General features: G+C 43.8%; 1 protein-coding gene across 1 annotated transcript in view; it reads right to left on the bottom strand.

Moving 5' to 3' along the window:
- The window catches only part of CLASP2 (cytoplasmic linker associated protein 2), a 977,269-nt gene that overhangs the window by 636,268 nt on the left and 318,640 nt on the right, over positions 1 to 22,361 (bottom strand). The window contains 1 exon segment of the mRNA XM_030203481.1: positions 2,126 to 2,205. Within this exon segment, the coding sequence (XP_030059341.1) occupies positions 2,126 to 2,205 (80 nt within the window).

Genomic DNA, 22,361 nt, shown 5'->3' on the forward strand with positions numbered 1-22,361 from the left:
TACAACGTCGCATGGGCCAAATCAGGAGGCGCAATCTGAAGCAGTGCACAGACTGACACTGCAGTAAAATCCAAAATGGTGCGCGAATCAGAGATCCCCGCATGGGAAACCACACCAGGGGAGAGGGAAGCACCATCCCCTACTAATGCCTCTGTACATTCAGCACTGCATTCGTTGCCCTTCCGCATTCTGACATTTCCCACAGCAGGAACACCATTTAACAGTTTCCACTGCCATTTCCCCAGTAGCAAACCAATCGACAAGGGAACAAAGGAAAAGTAAACCTAAGTTGCACTCACCACAGCGTGCAGTTCGTTTGCGAGCCTCCCAGCAACAAGCTCACCGCCAAAAAGACACAGTAAGCTCAAGAGCAGAACTCATTCCGGCACTGGGATCCCGTACTGCACAAGCTACAGGCTTGTAAAATGCTCTCTCCTTTTTTTTTTTGCCAGCTGACACTATTTTTTTATTTTATTTTACTTTTTTAATTGTTGTGAGGTAGGTAAGGGTGCAGCCACAAACAAGCCTGAGAAAGGGAGAAGGGGATTATTGGGGTGAGGCAGGGACGTGACAAAATAAGTATGCCCCTAAGGATGGCTCCAGTGACAAAATACCCCCTGCCTCAACTGGCTACCAAGCCCAGGAGTACCCCTAAAATCACCGAATCCAGGAACTGGTAAGAATCCATCCACCATGTGTTGGAAATAAGATATACTAACTGATGGAAGGGCTGGCCATCTAATCTCACTCCCTTCAGTTTTTTCTCTATCTCCACCTGCTGGTAGACGGACACAATCCGCCAGTTTCTGAATTCATCTACTGCAGAGGCTAAGGAATAGGTTGATTAACTAAGGGGGCATCTACGTTTTCATTTAGGCAATAAGGGTGTTGGATAACTTTGTTCCTTAAATAAAGTAATAATTTATAACACTTATGTGTTTACTCAGGTTCCCTTTGTCTAATGCTATATTTTGTTTAAAGATCAGAAACCATTCAGTGTGACACGTATGCACTAACAGGGGAAATCGGGGGGGGGGGGGTATTCTTTTCACATCACTGTATATGTGTGAAGTCTTATATGACGTTACTACTCATTTGCACTTTTTCTTTTGCAAAATAGCTTCTTCTAATGTGCATCACTCAAATTCATTTTTTGCAACAGTACACATTTTATAACAGGTTTCTCATTCAGCAGCAAGCACTTGTAAGATACTGTAGTTTTGCACAAGCAGAACTAAATATATATTTTCTGACTAGCCACCCTACATAAAATTAGGTTGAAAAGGCAACTGTATGAAGATCAACATGAGAAAGTTTCGAATAACATCCCTTTAGACATCTATGCTTCTCATTTCCTTTGCTGCCTTACAATAAGCCAAAAGGTCATAGCCTCTTTATTTATACTATTTTAACAAAACTATTTAAGTGTATCATATTATGCAATTAGTATATGTGGGGAAAAAAGGCCAAAAGCTGGGAGTTATAGCCCTAACACACCTTTACCATCAGATGTATAGTCTTTCCATCAATCTAAAGCAACTGCACACTATCCATAGCTTCAGTTAAATCAGCATTAAAATTAATTATTTAAAAAAAATAAGTAAGACTGCAGAAAACTATGGGCTCCTTTTACGACGCGGCACTACTGATAAATGTATGCTGAATACAAATTAGTCCATTCAATTCACATGGGCGTCACATTTGTGTGCACGCTAATCGGTAGCACCACTTTGTAAAAGGAGCACTAAGAGAACTGCTAAAAGCACAACATCCGCAAGTTAGAGTGAAAAGGTTTTTTGTATATATTAACTATCCTTTTTCTTCTAAAAACATACAGGATCATATTTTAAGACTAGTTAATTTTTTCTGAAATACTGCTTCCACTGGTCAAAAACTAACCTCCCTGTTTACAAAGCTGCGCTAGTGGCTGCCGTGCGCTAATGCTGACATAGCCCATTCACTGTGAATGGGCTGTGTCGGCATTGCCACACGGCTTCGTAAACAGGGGGATAAAGTTTGTATTTTAAAAATAAAAAGGCGTGACATCAGATTTGTAACAAAAAGACTAGCAGCACATGAAATTACAGAACACCGAAACAGCACCAAAGTTCAACATGAAAAGTACCTGAACAGAGGGAACCTCTGTAAATGCCTTCACAAAATCATCTTCATCCAGGGCTCCAGCACCTCCTTCCTTCGTTGCTCCTGTTCAAAAAAAAAAAAAAAAATTTTAAAACAAACAAACAAACAAATAAATAAAAAAACGAGGCAACGCATGTTTCTGACTCATGTAACAAAGTATTATGATGCAATGACAATGTAAGGCCAATCAAACACTTAAGATGCTGCTGTTCTAGCAGGCAACTATGTAACTCAACTATAGTTACAGACTGTTGAGAATTAAGGGGTCCCAAGCCCCCCCCAAGAAGGCTTAAATGACCTTAATCTGACTCCATCTCTAAATAGCCCTAGAACTGGGGCAATCAGGGGGTTGTGAAGTTCTAAGAGGAGTTGCCACTGAGAGAGACGTTAGATCTAAGAGACCCGCATTAGTCCGCCTCTCAGCACTGGCAAGGAATAGATACCAGCCTTATGACAAACTGGATTTAGGTTACAAGTTATATAATGCAGCGTTTATAGCATTGTCATCAGTGTTCTGCCCAGGAACTTTTGGATAGACATGCTACCTGACTGATATTACTAACTACCCAGCTAAATTACAGAAACTTTTATTAAACTGCGCAGTATTTCCCCTCCCCTATCCAGCTACTCCTTCATGCCACCTGGCTTGCAAAAATTTCTAGGTAGAACACTGGTTATATTTAGTGGCAGTGAACCCTCATACTCATTCTTTGCTTATCATGTTATGTGATATCATGGGACAACCAGTTACTCCACAATCGTTTGCCTCACGGAACAGATTTCCATCCATAGAAATCCCAGTAGTTGTTCTTCAAACAGCAGCCAATATTCATTACTAAATATTTGAGAAATTCTGCACAGGGACAATTATGACAACATCCTAAATGTTCAAAATTTTAGGAACAAGAGCTATGGACTTAAATTACAACCAAGAATGGGTTAGCTAGCTATCATAGGACACCATATGAGGGATAATGTCATAGCTAGCTTGAGTTTATTCTTAATGAAAACAGCATCACCACCCAAGAGTCATAAAAACACTGTCTGAATAGCATTCAATTTCACTCTATCAAATATATCCCACAATATATTTTAAGAAAAGATTTTAAGATCAAATTGAAGGTATACACCTGTAGCGGACCAGCCCGAAATCGGCACGGATCGGCCCGATTTCGTGGGTAACCGCAGCGTGAGAAACTGCGGAGCCGAACCGGACCACAATCGACCGGTTCCCCGATCTGAGCCGCTAGGGAGAACCCGACAAAATAGCAACGAGACCACACTGCATCTCGGCCTCACCTACCTCCAACCCCGCCGGCCGCCTGTCGGAGACAGGAAACCCTGGTACCGCGCACCTTCAGCCCTCCTCCTGACTAGCCGCTCGCCCGTTGTCCCATCTCCAGGGCCGACGACCTGACCAGCCTGAGCGACCACGGAGGTGGAACTCAGCTGGTGCAGAGAGAAGAGCGAGGCGTGAACCTAAAAGTGAGAGAGGACAGGGAAACAGGCCAGAGGAGGACTGCAGCAGACGGCCGGAGAACCGGAGAGCCGTAGAATGACCTGGACTTGCACGTCGCGTGACAAGACCCGGGACACCTCCGGCAATTGGGTGCGCCACATGGACACATCCTGACCACATGGAGCTGATCGAGTCACCTGAATCGCAGAGAACACTACTGAAGCGGACCTGCGCCGACAGAGGTAAACGAGAAACCTGCCCATGCTCTCCTGAACCTGAATGGGTAATCTTCCCGCTAGCTAGCCCCAACCCATCACCCTCTAAGTGGAAACCCTGCCAAGGAGGCCATTGAATAGGAAGTGGTACCGGTACTGTGGACACATCAACTGTGGACCAGCAAACTTAATCCCTGTTCCGGTTCTGCTCCTCCACTATCTTCTGCTCCAGACTGTCCCAGCTTGTTCCATCCCGTCTGCTCCAGCTTGTTCCAGTCCAGTCCATCCGTTCCAGCTTGTTCTATTCCGTTCGTTCCAGCTTGTTTCAATCCATCTGCTCCAACTTGTTCCAGTCCTGCTACTCCGCTGCCTCCTGCTCCAACTTGTTCCAGTCCATCTACTCCAACTTGTTCCAGTGTTCCAGTCCATCTGCAATGCTTGTTCCAGTGTTCTAGTCCGCCTGTTCCAGCTTGCTCCAGTCCACCCGTTCCAGCTTGCTCCAGTCCGCCCGTTCCAGCTTGTTCGAATCAGTCTGTTCCTGCCTGCTCCTGTCCACCCGTTCCAACTTGTTCCAGTCACATCGCATCAGCCCCTGCCTGCTAGCCCATCAACCAGCCTGCCTGCTTGTCAGCCCATCAACCTGCCTTCCTGCCTGCCTATCAACCAACCTGCCTGTTTGTCAGCCCATTGACTTACCTGCTCGCCAGCCCATCAACTTACCTGCTTCTCAGCCCATCGACTTGCCTGCCCATCAACTACCTACCTGCCTCCCCAGCCTACCTGCCTGCCTGCTAACCCATCAACTCCGAAGCCGCACATCTACCTACCTGCCTCCCCAGCCTACCTGCCTGCCTTCAAGCCTGCACATCTACCTACCTTCTCCCAGCCTACCTGCCTGCCTGCCTGCTGCTAACCCATCAACCAACCTGCCTGCTCATAAACCCATCAAGCCCCTCTGTTCCAAGTTGCTGCCTGCTGTTCCAGTTTTAAGCCTCCAGTCCGGCTTTCCCGCTCTATCTACTGCCTAACACCTTAGTCACTACATATGCACCTGTAACACCTCAGTCACTACTTATGGCCCCTTTACACATTATCTTCCTTACCCTGTCCATTCCTAATCTTTTTCCCCTCCCCCTACCGCTGTCTACCGCTGGAACTCACTGCCCAACCATGTCCTCTCCCATCCTGCTCACTACTGCAATACCCTACCCACCCCCGTCCCTCACCACCTCACCATCTCTCCTGTCCCCCTCCTCCTTCCTAGCTCTCAACCTCCAACACTTCCTTCCAGCCATTAACCCATCCCCATTCCTCCTAAGCGCATCCTGCCTTCGTCGCCCCACCTCCCCCATCCTCCTTGCTCTTTCTCCTGCTATCCGCAGGAGACATCAATCCCAACCCAGGACCCCCACACCTGTCCTCGTCCTACCCATGCAAACGATTCAAGGATGTCTCCAATCTCATCTCTATTCCCCTCCTCCCCCCTCTTCCCTCCCCTTCTCATGTGCCCTGTGGAATGCCCGCTCGATCTGCAACAAACTTTCCTTCACCCACGATCTCTTCATCTCCAGTTCTCTTCAATTGCTCGCCCTAACTGAAACCTGGCTCACCCCTGATGACTCTGCCTCTGTCGCGGCCCTATGCCATGGAGGTTATCTTCTCTCCCACACTCCCCACCCAGCTGGCCGCGGAGGAGTCGTCGGATTACTACTTTCGCCCTCCTGTAGTTTCCAACCCCTCCTCCTACCGCAGTCTCACTGCTTCTCATCCTTTGAAGTCCACTCCATCCGTCTATTCTACCCGCTGCCACTCAGAGTTGCAGTCATTTACTGTCCCCCTGATAAGTCCCCCTCTTCCTTCCTTACTGACTTCGATGCCTGGCTCTCCGTTTTTCTTGAACCCTCATCCCTGTCCCTCATTCTTGGAGACATTAACATACACGTTGACGACCAATCTGACTCTTACGCTTCTCAGTTCCTCACTCTGACATCCTCCTTCAACCTCCAGCTGTGCTCCACGACCCCTACTCACCAAACTAGCCATTGTCTTGACCTCATCCTCTCCTCTACCTGCTCACCCTCCAATTTCTACGCCTCAGCTCTTCCTCTCTCTGATCATCACCTGATCACCTTCACACTTCATCACTCCCCCCCTCAGTCCCGCCCAACAATAACCACTACTTCCAGGAATCTCCAGGCTATAGACCCTCCCACCTTATCCTCTAGTATCTCTAATCTCCTCCCCTCTATCATGTCCTCCAAGTCTGTCGACAAGGCCACTCTCTCCTCTGCACTGGACACCCTCGCACCATCCACCCACCGTCCCACTAGGCGTACTAATCCCCAGCCCTGGCTAACCCCTTGCATCCGATACCTTCGCTCCTGCGCCCGATCTGCTGAACGCCTCTGGAGGAAATCTCGTACCCACACCAATTTCCTTCATTACAAATTGATGCTATCCTCCTTCCAGTCCTCCCTATTCCTTGCCAAACAGGACTACAACACCCAATTGACTAATTCTCTCAGCCCCAACACTCGTCGTCTCTTCGCCACCCTTAACTCCCTCCTCAAAGTGCCCTCCGCTCCCCCCCCCCCCCCCCCCCCCACTCTCTCCTCAATCACTGGCTGACTACTTCCGCGACAAGGTGCAGAAGATCAACCTTAAGTTCACTACCAAGCCACCTCCTCCTCTTCACCCTTCAACCCACTCACTCAACCAACGTACCCAGGCCTCCTTCTCCTCTTTTCCTGATATCACTTAAGAGGACACCGCCCACCTTATTTCCTCCTCGAAATGCACCACTTGTTCCTCTGAACCCATCCCCACCAACTTACTTAACACCATCCCTCCTACTGTCAACCCCCCCCCCCCCCCCATCATCTGTCATATCCTCAACCTCTCTCTCTCTCTACTGCAACTGTCCCTGACACCTTCAAGCACGCCGTAGTCACATTACTCCTCAAAAAATCATCACTAGACCCTACCTGTCCCTCCAACTACCGCCCCATTTCCCTCCTACCCTTCCTCTCCAAGATACTTGAACACGCTGTTCACAGCCGCTGCCTTGATTTTCTCTCCTCTCGTGCCATCCTCGATCCACTTCAACCCGGTTTTCTCCCTCTACACTCGACAGAAACGGCACTCTCTAAAGTCTGTAATGACCTGTTCCTTGCCAAATCCAAAGGTCACTACTCCATCCTCATCCTCCTCGACCTATCCGCCATTTTTGACACTGTCAATCATGATTTACTTCTTGCCACACTGTCCTCATTTGGGTTCCAGGGCTTTGTCCTCTCCTGGTTCTCCTCTTATCTCTCCCACCGTACCTTCAGAGTACATTCTCATGGATCTTCCTCCACCCCCATCCCGCTCTCTGTTGGAGTTCCCCAGGGATCTGTCCTTGGACCCCTTCTTTTTTCAATCTACACCTCTTCCCTGGGCTCACTGATCTCATCGCATGGTTTCCCATATCATCTTTATGCTGACGACACCCAGCTTTATCTCTCCACACCAAACATCACTGCGGAAACCCAGGCCAAAGTATCGGCCTGCTTATCTGACATTGCGGCCTGGATGTCCAACCGCCACCTGAAACTGAACATGGCCAAATCCGAACTTATCGTCTTTCCACCAAAACTCACTTCTCCTCTTCCTCCACTCTCTATCTCAGTCGATAACACCCTCATCCTCCCCATCTCATCTGCCCGCAACTTCGGAGTCATCTTCGACTCCTCCCTCTCCTTTTCTGCCCATATCCAGCAGATAGCCAAGACCTGTCGCTTCTTTCTCTTTAACATCAGCAAAATTCGCCCTTTCCTCTCGAAGCACACCACCCGAACTCTCATCCACTCTCTCATTACCTCTCGCCTCGACTACTGCAACCTACTCCTCACTGGCCTCCCACTTAAACCATCTAGCCCCCCTTCAATCTGTTCAGAACTCTGCTGCACGTCTTATATTCCGCCTGGACCGATATGCTCATATCACCCCCCCCCCCCCCATCTCCTCAAGTCACTTCACTGGCTTCCGATCAGCTACCGCATACAGTTCAAGCTTCTCCTCCTAACCTACAAATGCACTCAGTCCACAGCCCCTCATTACCTCTCTACCCTCATCTCCCCTTACGTTCCCCACCCGAAACCTCCACTCACAGAACAAATCCCTCCTCTCAGTACCCTTCTCCACCACCTCCAACTCCAGGCTCCGCCCTTTCTGCCTCACCTCACCCTAAGCTTGGAATAAACTTCCTGAGCCCATTCGCCAAGCCCCCTCCCTGTCCATCTTCAAATCCTTGCTCAAAGCCCACCTCTTCAATGTAGCCTTCGGCACCTAACCTTTATACCTCTATTCAGGAAATCTAGACTGCCCCAATTTGACTGCCCTATTTGACTGACTGCACATTTGTCCTTTAGATTGTAAGCTCCTTGAGCAGGCACTGTCCTTCTCTGTTAAACTGTACAGCGCTGCGTAACCCTAGTAGTGCTTTAGAAATGTTTAGTAGTAGTAGTAGTATATAATCCAATATGTGTGACGACGGACAGACTGCATGGGCCTCAGGAGGAACCTGAAACCGTGCATCTGGATTCAACTTCCCTGCAGAACAAGTGGTCATTCTCTCTCTCGATGCGACTAGTGTGACATCCTACAGATCTGCTAAGGAGAGGATTTCATCATCTGTGTGCCTTCTCTGTGCTAGAACCAGCAAGTGTTTTTCAGCATGCAACGCAGCATATCGCCAACCACACTGGCTAAGGGCGCGTTGTGAGGAAAGGGTGCTGGATTTAAAGAGACTAGTAATGGCATGGGACTCTCAGCTTTACAGGCTGATGAGCAGTATCTAAAAAGGGCCAGTCTGATGATGTGACTAATTAAAAGGTGTAACATTTAATATATATTTTTTTAAAGAGTGCTTCTAATATTTGACAAAAAAGGGCATCTACAGATGCCTTTATTAAGCTGAATAACATCCGCAGCTTGCAGAACAGTACTTAATACAACTGTATTTATATTAAAAGGTATGGGTAGGAGTAGGTGTGTGTGCACATATATGTATAATGTATAGCGATTCTAACAGCGAGATTGCTGCAGTCGCTGGTGGTGGTACTTAATTGGTGGGCCAAAAAACCTGAAGGTGGTGGAACTTAATTGGTGGATCAAAAAACATTCATTTTAGATAGTCATTATTGTGGTTGTGATGCAAAGAACTTATTAGTCCTGCTCTGTCTCCTTCTGCTTCACTAGCCTCCAAGGTATAGCATAGCATTTATTCTTGTATTCCGCATATACCAGACCACTAGTTCAATGTGGATCACGATTACAAGATTAATCAGGCAGCAAGCAGAAATTAGGTCCTACCTGCTAATTTACTTTCCTTTAGTCCCTCTGGACCAGCCAGGAAGACTGATGGGTTGTGCACCCCTTCCAGCAGGTGAAGACTCAGAACATTGAATCTTGACAGCCAACAGGAATCGAGCTCAGCTCCTCCAAGTCTCAGTATATCAGTATCAAAGCAATAAGAAATAAGAGAGAAAAGTGAAGAATGTGTGCACCGCTAGATTGTACAGCCAGGGAAAATAGCCAGCATGCATCTACAAACAGTGTGTCTCTTTTTTTTTTTTTTTAAACAACAAATGTTAGGAAAACAACCACTGTTTCCATAAAGACAAATGCAAGAAACTACTGCAAAAAGTTTAGTTCACTGTTTATATAAAGACAAATGCGAGAAATTACTATGAAAAACTTAAAACTATAAAGGGAGGGATCTGGGCCAGTCCGGAGGGACTAAAGGAAAGTAAATTAGCAGGTAGGACCTAATTTCTGCTTCCTTATCGTCCCTCCGGACCGGCCCAGGAAGACTGATGGGAAGTACAAAAGCAGTCACTTAAGGGAGGGACAGAAGCAGCCCCGCTGACAGAACCCTTTGACCGAACACAGGGTCCTGACATGCTTGAATATCCACTCTGTAATGTATAACAAAGGAATGGAGAGAAGACCAGGTAGCCGCTTTACAAATATCTACCGGAGATGCCAAAGAATACTCTGCCCAGGATGCAGCCTGACTTCTAGTCGAATGGGCCTTAACACCATCTGGAATAGGCTTACCCTTAAGAAGATAAGCTGAAGCAATGACTTCTTTAATCCATCTAGCTAAAGTGGATTTAGAAGCTGCCAAACCTTTGCGTCTGCCCCCTAGTAAAATAAAGAGGCGGTCTGACCATCGAAACTCTTCAGTCCACTTGACATACTGACGCAAAACTCTTCGAACATCGAGCTTATGAAGCAATCGTTGATCCTCCGATCCCGTAGAAAACCCTAGGGACAGCAGAACGATAGGCTGATTAATATGAAAAGACGACAAAACCTTTGGTAAAAAAGATGGAACAGGTCGTAAAACAACACGATCGTGTAGAAACTCCAGGAAAGGAGATCTGCAGGAGAGAGCTTGCAATTCAGAAAACACGTCTCACCGAAGAAATAGCTACTAGAAAAACTGCTTTCAGAGTAAGATCCTTAATAGAGATGGATGACAGAGGCTCAAAAACAGGTTGAACAAGCACAGAGAGGGCTAAATTAAGATTCCAAGGACTTTACAGGGAGTGTGTCAAGATGGCAGCCTGAGCACGTTTGCTGCTCGATCAGAGTTGTTTGCTGGCGTTTCCACTATCATATTTCCTATCCTCAAGCCTCATACTAAAAGGAAGGGGATGGTGAAAGGCCAACTGCCGCTGGCCAGAACATCGTCCCCGAACCAGCAGACAATCGATCGCTAAGCAACGAGCGTCCCACATATCGGAGTGGCTGACACTGAGCTGAGAGCCGAAGGAGGAGTGATGGCTCTCTTGGGGATAGTGACATCATTATCACCTCTGGATCTTAATCCTTCTCATTGCCCTGCGTTCCTTGGGAGAGGAGCAGAAGGCCCAGCCAAATCGGGAGTCAATAGCAGTGGGACCTTGTTCGGCAGTGCATCAGCCTAGACCGCAGGTGAAACGATCTTGGAGTTAGTTGCTCCCATGGAGATTACTCTGGAGTCTATTTGCAGAGCTATTCAGAACTTAACAACGGTTGTTTCTAAATCAACCCAGGAAACCTCTCTTCTCGTGAGTAAAGTTGAAACTTTAACTTCATTAGAAAACGTTAAGCAGGATTCAATGAATCAAATATCACAGATTCAACAAGAGGTTAAAGACTTAAAATCTATTACTGGAGTAGTAATAAAGGATAAAGCTTTGACACATATGAAAATAGAACAAACTGGGAATTACAACAGGCGACAATTTAAGATTATTGAATTTTCCTATGGTTACTGGTATAAGTTCGACGGATTTCTTCAAGAAATACCTACTGGAAGTTTTACAATACCCTTCTGCGGCTATTCCATCATTTAATAAGACTTATTACTTGCCAATATCTCCACAGATCGGAGAAGAAATTAAAGGATTAAGGAGTATGACTTTGAATCAAGAACCAGCACAGGAAATTCAAGATATATCAGCATTTCTGGAACAATCATTGTCTGAAGTGACTCAATGAAGAACCCTAATAGTTTCGTTTGTATTTGAACAAGATTTGAATTCGGTAATGAAGCTGCACTTTAAGAATTCTTCAAAAATACTTTGTGGACAGAGAATTTGGATCTTTCCAGATGTTACAAAGACGACACAGGACAGGAGGAAACAGTTTCTTGCTCTTAGAGAAGAGACAAGGGCTCTGGGAGCAACATTCCTATTCGCATACCCATGCAAATGCTTAATAAGATTTCTAGGGAATAAATACGCTTTCTTTGAGCCAGAACAACTATGAACCTTTTTAGATATGAAAAAGTTATCTAATAGACCGAAGGAATGAGAGATAGGACAACTGATTAAGTATAAAACTAGTGGGAATTTAGGCCAGGCTATTTAAATATTATTATTATTTTCTTTGGAATTTTGGATCTCCTCACCTGTAAATCACTCCCCCCCTCTTTATCTTATTTGTAGTCTACGGAAGAGATTGATAGTAGGTAAATAATGTGTTTGATATAATTTCTTACTGATTTTGAAAAAAAATATATATATATATCTTTGTATTTCCTTTTTGCAAGTGAAACTTGTAAAATAATAAAAGTGATAAAAAAATAATTAAAAAAAAAAAAAGGTTTCACATAGTTAAAATTCAATGAGGCATTTAGGGACACTTGGCACAATTGGTCACCCCCTTTTGCTTTTTCATCATTATATCATAGAATATCAAGGGCAATGCTGTTATATCAGACTAGCAATTCAACTAGAATGGTTGTATCGGAACTCTCTGTAAATAGAGACATATTTGTACCATATTTACGAACCAAGCATTATTGGTATCTTGTTGGGTACAAGAAACACCTTGTACTAATGTTGGGCATGGGCGTTAAGTGATGATGTCACCCACCTTGGGCTCCTTCACCAGTTAACTGGACTAGGATGACAGGCGCTTTGCTTGCTGGCTTGTTTGGTAAAGGTGTTATACTGCAAAATCAGCCAAGAACAATTTACTGCAGTTTGCAATAAGCATCCACAACAAAGAAAAACAAAAACATTAAAGAGACATCACAAAAAAACTAAAATAAAAAAAAAAAACACCACACCACTTTTTGAAAGAAATATACTTTAAATTTTGTTCTCTTAGGCTTTCATGGCTGGTATCATGATTGTTATAGTTGTGTGGGTCTTGCCATCATGATGGCTAAAACATTGGTTCCACTTACTCAGATGCATTAAGACCCAGACAACTGCAACAATCATGCTTTAAATTGCTTTCGAAATTGCCTCAACTTTAAGTTCTATTGCCAATGAGCTCCAAACCCACAAACCTGCTACTGACAAAGCCACAGATGGGCCGATGATCAGAAGCAAATGCAGGAGCTTGAGGCTGTTAGTGCCATACTAGCACCAGCTTTTGCTACCATCCCATGATCAGAGCCCCTGAGTGCGTAAAACAATGAGCTCACAGGCTCTGAATGCAACTAGCATGCAAATCAGGGCTCTTAGCGAGTAGCATGCAAATTCCTCCCCAATGATCAGCGAGCCAAACATTGGCGCGCTGTCTGTGGCAAACCTTACATCAGCTCGGAGCTTGTGTTAGGGTTTGCAAACCATTGAGGAGGAATGGTGAGCCCTGCCCAGAATGCATTTGCATGCTAGCATGCCCCCCATTCCCCTCAATGCAGCAGCCCCGACCCAACCCATGTTCAGGGGGGGTGGAGATCTGGTGGGTCTCCAGCCCCCCTAACCCCCCTAGCATCCCCTCAAATGGAGCCCTGGTGGCCTAGTGGGCCCCGAGCCAATCCCCCCCCCTTTGACCTGGTGGTCTAGCAGCCCTTCCCCACCCCCCCCCCCCCCTACCTTCATTAGAGAAGGAAGATGGCCTCCCTCCTCTTCCATTGGCGCCGCCTCGAAAATGGTGGCTCCCAGCCCTGCCCAGTGCATCTATTTTTAGAAAGTTGTTTGGAACAGCGCAGTGCTTTCGATCATTGCCCAAGATTGAGTAGCAGATTACCTTACCACATTCTAACAGGACACAGTCAATAAATATGCAGACTCAGAACATAATTGATGTTTAGCAGAGTACCAATGAAAACAGCTTTCAAATCATATGCTATATCAGCTTGCCAGTAAGGGACCTCCTGAGATGCTGCCATTTGGGTTCAAAGATGGCTTTAGATTCTCTATACCGACACCATCAGCAATACTTACTTTGCTAATACAAAAATATGCTTCTTGATTTGCCACTTTAATTGATAAAATACAGAGCTGGAACTGGATCATGTAGCAACTGACCAAATACAGGGCTCAAATGAGGTTATGTAGTTAGTCCCTTCCAATCCAAACTATTTGATGAAATTACCCTCTCACCTAGCAGCTATTACCAATAAAGAAGATGGCAAATTTAGACTTATTCATGTCCTTTGATACTCCAGGGGATCCTCTGTGATTAGACTTCATTCCACATAGAACGTGTGCAGTACAGTACGCCTCCTTTGACAGTGCAGTGGATTTGCTTAATGTGGCAACAATACCTTAATGGCTAAGGAGTACACCGAGTCAGCATTCCAAGTCAAGTGAAATCGACACTCTAGCACCAGCAGAGCCATCCCTTACTTGGTAGAGAAGTTCCACAGGTGTTGTCACAGCCATGGCAAGAGCGTCCATACTGCGTTTCTTCCAATGAAGTCGGGAATGGAATTCAAAAACGCGTGGGACAAACACAAAGTAATCCTGCTTAGATGGATCGGATCCAAAGAAGATTAGGGGAGATTAGGTAGGAAAGCCAGTGATGGGTTGACTTCTACAGTCTGTGCACTGATGGAGACTGAATTAGATTTGGATGGGCTGGAGTGGAGCTTTTCAGGAGCTTTGACAACAACTTCAGAAATTTTAGAACAAGGCCAGTGCCGGGTAAATTTCTATGGGCTATGCCCTAAAAATGGCATCCATGTCATAAGAGAGAGGTAAAACAGCATACAAAAGAGTACAGAACAAAAAAAAAAGCAACACTGGGCCTTCAGGGTTGAGATCCGATGTCCTTTTTATTATAGAAATGACCAGACACGGGCCGTGTTTCGGCATATAAACCCCTGTCTCAGGGGTCTAACATGAAATAACATATAAATATATTAGTTGCAAATAAACATAAATAAAAGCAAACACGTATACAGAAACAATTCAAGTGTACCAATTATCTACTAAACGTGAGTACCGATAAATCAGAACATACACATTTAAAAGAATATTAAAAATATATTAACTGAACACTATAAAAATATATAACAAAATAATAGTGTGTGTGTGTGTGTATATATATATATATATATATATATATATATATACACACACACACACAAACAAGTGTGCCAACAACAAGCTCTGTAGATTATTACCGATGTTCTAAATGACAGAGAGACAAATACGATAGTACCTACTGCCTTCATAGTTCAGTTGCTTCCATAGCTCTCCAAGAAAATTAATTCTGCTTTCAAGGAAAAAATTTTTTAAACAAATCAAAGGGACTGCTATGGGTGCTAGTATGGCCCCTGTTATTGCCATTTTATATGTGGCATCTTTTCAGTACCTTTATTTGGAGACACATCCATACCAGGAGGAACTGCACCTGTGGAAGAGGTACATCGATGATGTCCTTGTGCTATGGAAGGGCACCACTGAGAAACTGAAGGAATTCCACACATGGCTGAATAGCCTAGATCCGAACCTTAAATTCACAATGCACTATCATCCCAACGAGATTCCTTTTCTGGACATCCTCATCAAGAAAGACACATACAGTTTCAACACTACCATTTATAAGAAACCCACTGACAAGAATCATTACCTACATTAACAAAGCTTCCACAACAGAAATCTCAAGGAAAATCTCCCCCTCTCTCAATTCCTGCGACTAAGGAGAGTGTGCAGTGACTATACTGACTTTGAACATCAAGTGGCACCTATGGCCAGTAGATTTCGTGACAGGGGATACCCAGAAGACTGCAACTCAAAAGGTGTCAGAAAAGCGATGGTTACAAACAGAGATGAACTACTACCAGGCATGAAGAAAGAAAGAGGCCGAACATCGTCTGTAGTATGAAATTCTCTCACCTCTCCAGAGATATCAAGAGAATATTACACAAACACTGGCACATCCTGGAGGGTCATCAGTGCTTTGACGGAAAGTGGCTAAGCGTAGCTCACACAAGAAATAAGAACACCAAGGAGATCCTAGCCCCCTCAGTTCTCTCTGTCACACCACTTGTAACATCATCAGTTACCGGACACCAACCCTGTGGCTCAATGCTCAGTATGTCCATCTTCAAAGAGTACATCAGTGTTTATTCACCCACGGAAGGGAAAGGGATACCCTCTTAAACATTCTTCCAACTGCAATACTGAGGGAGTGGTCTATCTCATTCTCTGTCCCTGTGGACCTATTTACGTAGGCAAGACCATCAGGAAAATCAAGACCAGAATGATTGAGCACAGAAGCAACATCAGGAGGCAAAACATAACAGCACCTTTAGTATAACACTGCATCGACTGTTCCCCCAGTTTCTCTGATCTTCAGTTTCTTGTTTTCAAATTGATCAAAGCATCCTGGCGGGGAAGTGACATAGAGAAAATCTTGTTACAACAAGAACAGAGAACCATTTTTGAATTGAATACAATCTCCCCTGCTGGTCTGAATGCAGAAATTGATCTATCAGTTTTCCAATAACACCATCCATCTCTAATTATACCATCATCCAAAGAGCATTAAGTATCTGAACGAAGGTCATTTTCTTCAGGAAAAATACATATTGTTACTCATGATAAAATTGGGAATTTTTCAATAAAACAAATGACATGATGCCAGTACTGACTTTTGGCTATCATACAAAAACACAATTGTTTTTTATGTCACTGATCTCTCTATGTGAATTTCAAGATATAAATCTTTTTAAGTATTTTGCCACTCGATCTTTTATGTATGTTGATTTTATGATGTCATCTTATGTCAGTTCCAAATGTGGCAAGTGTCTCTCATTGTCCTAGTCCATTCTATGTTTTATTTGCAAAGAAATAAACTTCATATATATATGTGCCGTCTTTATGTCAGCATCGTATAATGAGGTTACGTATGTTTATTTTACGATACTATATTTTATTTTATTTTATGATATTACATTACCTTATAATGTGGCTGCACTACGTTAAAATATATTTTTGGTATTTTTAATGTGGGATTCATTTCATGCTGTATAATATAAATGTATTGACACCAACTATGTGTGTATATATATCTGTGTTGTTTTATTAGCCACCTAAAAAAAAGGTTATCTACGATTCAAAATGAATGTGCTTAAACCATGCTTAAATAGAAGTTTATGTTGGATATCCTAACTAGGGTTGAGGCATGCCATAGAGAGGAGCAGCCGTACTCTAGACTCACTATGGGGTTCTTTTTAGTACCTTTGCAATGATTTTTTATGCAGCTATCAGGACCTATGAAACCCATGACGTCAGAAACTTACTGCACTGTTTTGTTCCGATATAAGCAATCATATACACAACTTTGGAATGCGATTCCAACCGCTGTGAAAACAACATACGACCACCTAATCTTCCGGAAACTCCTAAAGACTTACCTGTTCAAAAAAAGCATACTCAAACGACTCAACCTAAATGCCTAACCCCGCAACACAACAATATAAATGTTCATATTGGACATAACCTACTCTTCCCCCTGACCCCTAATATGTCTATCAATTCTGATCATTAGTCTGTCTTAACCTCACTTTGTATTTGTTCATGCCGGTATTGGCGACTGCCACTACTGCACTATGTGGGATACAAATCCAACAAATAAATAAAGTAAATAAATATGCGCATGCTCCTGTAATTGGCGGTTTCTGCACCGACAGCGTTTTGTGGAGCACGACAACTCAACCTACGTTAGAGGTAAGGTTTTTAGATTTATCCCTAATCCGATTTTTTAGATACGACTACATGTTTACTAACTAGGAATTAATCAAAATAAAAGTAAATTATGTAGCTTATAACAATGCGCTATCCAACATCGAGTATGACTGCCACAATCCTAACATCCACTGAGCCGGTCTTTTGCAAAAAGTTGCTATGTATGCAACTTATGCACAGAATGCAAAAATATACATAGTGTATATGTTGTTAAGCTATCCGCTAGAGTTCTCTTGCTTAGCTGAGAGAATGGAACACGATTATTCCCCATTTTTACTATTGATTTTGGATTTTTTATTATGGGATGATCGGGCCATGTTTCAGTAAACGAACGCTAATATGCTAATTTTGTATCTCTAGATTTATATTTTCCATATTGCGCCCTCTGAAAGATGTTGTAAGATTACACTGCCTTTGAACTTATATTTTGTACCCAACACCAAAATGACTAACTTGAATAATGAAAGAGCACATTTCGCATCACAGAGTATCACTTAACATTTTTTTATCGGGTAAGCAAAGCATGCAAGCCTGCCTCACTCTACCTTCATTTTAAATAACTGCACTTACTGTACTGGGAAAATGTAAACATGTTCTTGTGGTCAACTCCGTGGCAGATCATGATCTAGAAACTACTCCAAGCACTGGTCTCCCTCATTTTGCTGAGCAGAAAACCTTAATGTGAGGTGTTCTTCCCTGCTCATAATAAAGAATCACTATTTTTTGCTAGGCACTACATCCTGACCGTTTGGGTCAAGGCTATATCTCTATGAAAACCATAACTAGAATTTTCTGGTAAGATTTTCATTTATAATGCTTATGGTAGATCATATTATGTTACCTATTTTAAGACTCCTGTCCTCATTATGTACAAGATTGAAATATTTTTCCACAAATCCAAAAAACAATTTCTAACGATGAATTAGTGGTCTCGACCCAAACCACAACTTCTTAGGATTTGGTCCTCCCTTTGCACAATATTTTGTTTATATCTGCAGTCCTCAACGATATAATTTGCAAAAATGTCCGTTGATACACTCAATTATTCAATTATGAATGATTATTGGTCACTCTCATTTACTATTTTATACCAGTCCTTTTCATTTACAACTCTATGTATGTACATATATGTTTTCTTAAATGTATACACATATACTTGTTTATGTGTGTATATATATATATATATATATATATATATATACACACACACACTATTATTTTGTTATATATTTTTATAGTGTGCAGTTAATATATTTTTAATACTCTTCAATGTGTATGTTTGATCCTGGGGAACTGAGTTCGATTCCCACTGCAGTTCCTTGTGACTCTGGGCAAGTCACTTAACCCTTCATTGCCCCTGGTACAAAATAAGTACCTGAATATATGTAAACCGATTTGAATGTAGTTGCAAAAACCTCAGAAAGGCTATATATCAAGTCCCATTTCCCTTTATTGCTACTCACGTTTAGTAGATAATTGGTACACTTGAATTGTTTCTGTATATGTGTTTGCTTTTATTTATGTTTATTTGCGACCAATATATTTATATGTTATTTCATGTTAGACCTATGAGGCAGGTGTTTATAAGCGGAAACACGGCCCATGTCTGGTCATTTCCATAATAAAAAGGACATCGATTATCTCAACCCTGAAAGCCCAGTGTTGCTGCTTCTTTTTTGTTATGGATAGATCAATAACAGGTATACATCCATATGTAATGAGTTTATCTTGTTGGGCAGACTGGATTAACCTTACAGGTCTTTATCTGCAGACATCTACTACATTACTGTGGTACTTAGCAGCTGCAATAAAATTTACCCATGCAGAGGTCAGCTTTCCACTTGTTGTCTAAGTACCCTGACATCATCTCTTTTTGGGGATTTCAGTTTGAAGGTGCCTACTATTTTGATATCTGTATGCCAATGGGCAGTTCCATTTCATACACTTATTTTAAAATTTTCAGCACATTCCTCCACTGGGATGCTGTCAGGCAAACAGGAATGTCTATCATGGTACATTATCTGGATGATTTTCTGCTTCTGGACCCTGCTTAGTTATCAACCTGCATGGACTTTTTCAGGGGATTTTTGCTAATTAGCAGAAGACTTTGGTGTTCCTTTTGCTAAAGACAAATTAGAGGGTCCTGCTCAGTGTTTCACTTTCCTGGGAACTAAGCTAGACTCCATGTTTATGGATTGCCCAAAGTTAAGATAAGTAAGTTATCTTTTTGGTCAGAAGGACACAGAGCTCAAATAAGGTAACTCAAACATATGCAATCTCTGGGTGATTAGCCTTTGCACAGAGTGATCCCTATGGTTCGTGTCATCCTGTAATAGTGGGGATAGCATGCAAGCATCAGAGAGAGTAACAGCTTTACTTCAAGAAGTTTTAGAAGTTTGGGAAACAGTCTCAAGAGATTCAACAACAATTCAGTTGTCTTACCTCTTCCGGTCACTAACTTGGATTAAGAATTGCATTCAGACATATCTGGAGGGATAGGTTTTGGCAGGGTAAGTGGTGTCCTACCACTTGGCCAAACGTAGGTGAAGTACAGGGTCTCCTGTACAATTATGTTCCTTGAACTCTTCCCCACTGTGGTGTCCTCACCCACAGGCTTACATCAACTATTTCCTTACTCAACTGTAGTTCTCTCCACTCCAGAACTGGCACGCACTGTCCATGATAACATCACAACCTCCCAGACCAGTTTCTTTGTCTCACTACTATTTATTTCTATAATGCTACTATACATACGCAGCGCTGTACACCTGAACATGAAGAGACAGACCCTGGGGAGGAGTACTGGGAGAGATAGCAGTGGAGAATAGAGACAAGTTGTCTTTAAGGGAGCTGCCAAGTGAATGCGCTTGTAAGTCAATAAGAGGAGTTTGAATTGTATGCGGAAATGGATAGTGGAGGAGTGGCCTAGTGGTTAGGGTGGTGGACTCTGGTCCTGGTGAAATGGGGAACTGAGTTTGATTCCCACTTCAGGCACGGGCTGCTCCTTGTGACTCTGGGCAAGTCACCTAACCCTCCATTGCCCCAGGTACAAATAAGTACCTGTATATGTAAGCCGCATTGAGCCTGCCACGAGTGGGAAAGCGCGGGGTGCAAATGTAACAAAAATAAAAAATAAATAAATAGGGAGCCAATGAAGTTACTTGAGGAGGGCCAATAGGAGCATAGTGAGACTGGCGGGATATAAGCTGTGCAGCAGAATTTTGAACAGATTTAAGGGGAGAGAGATGGCTTAGTGGGAGACCTGTGAGAAGCAAGCTGCAGTAGTCCAAGCAAGAGGTGATAAGAGAGTGGATAAGGGTTTTAGCAGTGTGCTCAGAAAGAAACAAACAAATTTTGGTAATATTATAGAGAAAGAAACGACAGGTTTTAACAGTCTGTTGGATATGTGTAGAGAAAGAGAGGAGTCAAAGATGACCCCAAGTTTACAAGCTGATGAAAAAGGAAGGACAAGAATGTTATCCACAGAGATACAGAATGTGGGAAGAGGAGAGATTGGTTTAGGGGGAAGGTAAGACGCTCTGTCTTGGTCATGGGAAAATTAGGTTCTTACCTTGGTAATTTTCTTTCCTTTAGTCACAGCAGATGAATCTATTACAAATGGGTTGTGTCCACCTACCAGCAGGGGGAGATAGAGAACACAGAAAACCATAGTGCCTCTAGGACGGCTAGCTCCATCTGCCTCTCAGTATTTTGAAGCTTCCAAAGCACTGTTAAACCGCAAAGTAGCATAACATGAACTTTCCTCACAGCGAACTAACGCCCCAGAACAGGAGCAATAACACAAAGTAGGGACGAACTCAACCTCTAGTAGTAGAACAGAAATCCTGAAGACTGTTTTCCAACTTCTCCCAATCAGGGAACATGTCTGCAGGAAAAACTGAACACAAAACAGTCAATCAGGGAGGGATCATGGATTCATCTGCTGTGACTAAAGGAAAGACAATTACCAAGGTAAGAACCTAATTTTCCCTTCCTTGTCATCAGCAGCAGATGAATCCATTACGCATGGGATGTATCAAAGCAATCCCTAGATAGGGCGGGAACAAGCCACACCACGCGCAAGCACTTGTGCTCCAAAAAGCGAATCCCTCCTGGCAGCCACATCCAGCCTGTAATGATGGGCAAAAGAGAGCTTAGAAGCCCAAGTAGCTGCACTACTTATCTCTTGAAGAGAGAGTGCTCCCGTCTCAGCCCAAGAGGAAGAAATCGCTTCTTGTGGAATGTGCCTTAAAGGCGTCAGGCGGATGTTGGCCAGATAGTAGATATACAGAAAAAATGGCCTCCTTAAGCCAACGGGCTATAGTGGCTTTAGACACTGGAGACCCTCTGCGAGGACCTGACAACAATACAAAAAGGTGATCAGAGGTCCTGAAAGCATTTGACATCTGCAGATACTGCAACAGAACCCTGCGCACATCCAGAAGGTACAACTGCCCAAAAGATTCCGGAAACTCCTCCCTAATAAAGGAGGGCAGATAAATAGGCTGGTTTAGGTGAAACGCTGAAACCACCTTAGGCAGGAAGGAAGGCACAGTACGTACCGTTACTCTGGACTCTGAGAATTGCAGAAATGGGTCTAGATAGGAAAGCCTGGAGCTCAGACATCCGAAGTTCGCCTCAGCGGCTCGAAGGGCGAACACTGAAGAGCCTTTAATACTAGCCCCAGGTTCCAACCCGGACAAGGGGCCCGCATGGGACGCTGGAGTCGAAGCACCCCTCTAAGAAACCGTGCAATGTCCGCATGCGCAGCCAGGGAGAGGCCAGCGACCTTCCCCCGAAAACATGCCAAGGCTGCCACTTGAACATGCAGGGAATTATAGGCCAAGCCTTTTTGTAGACCATCCTGCAAAAAGTCAAGTATCGGTGAGACAGAAGTCCGCATGGGTGTGATCGCTTCAGAAACACACCAAGCCTCAAACTGGCGCCAGATCCGAGCATAGGCAACGGAAGTGGAACGCTTGCAGGCCTGCAAGAGAGTGGAGATGACCTTGTTAGAATAGCCCTTGTCTCTTAATTGTGCCCTCTCAATAGCCATGCCGTAAGACCAAAGCGGCA

Source organism: Microcaecilia unicolor, chromosome 1, assembly GCF_901765095.1.
Source record: "Microcaecilia unicolor chromosome 1, aMicUni1.1, whole genome shotgun sequence".
In the NCBI taxonomy this organism is placed as follows: Eukaryota; Metazoa; Chordata; class Amphibia; order Gymnophiona; family Siphonopidae; genus Microcaecilia; species Microcaecilia unicolor.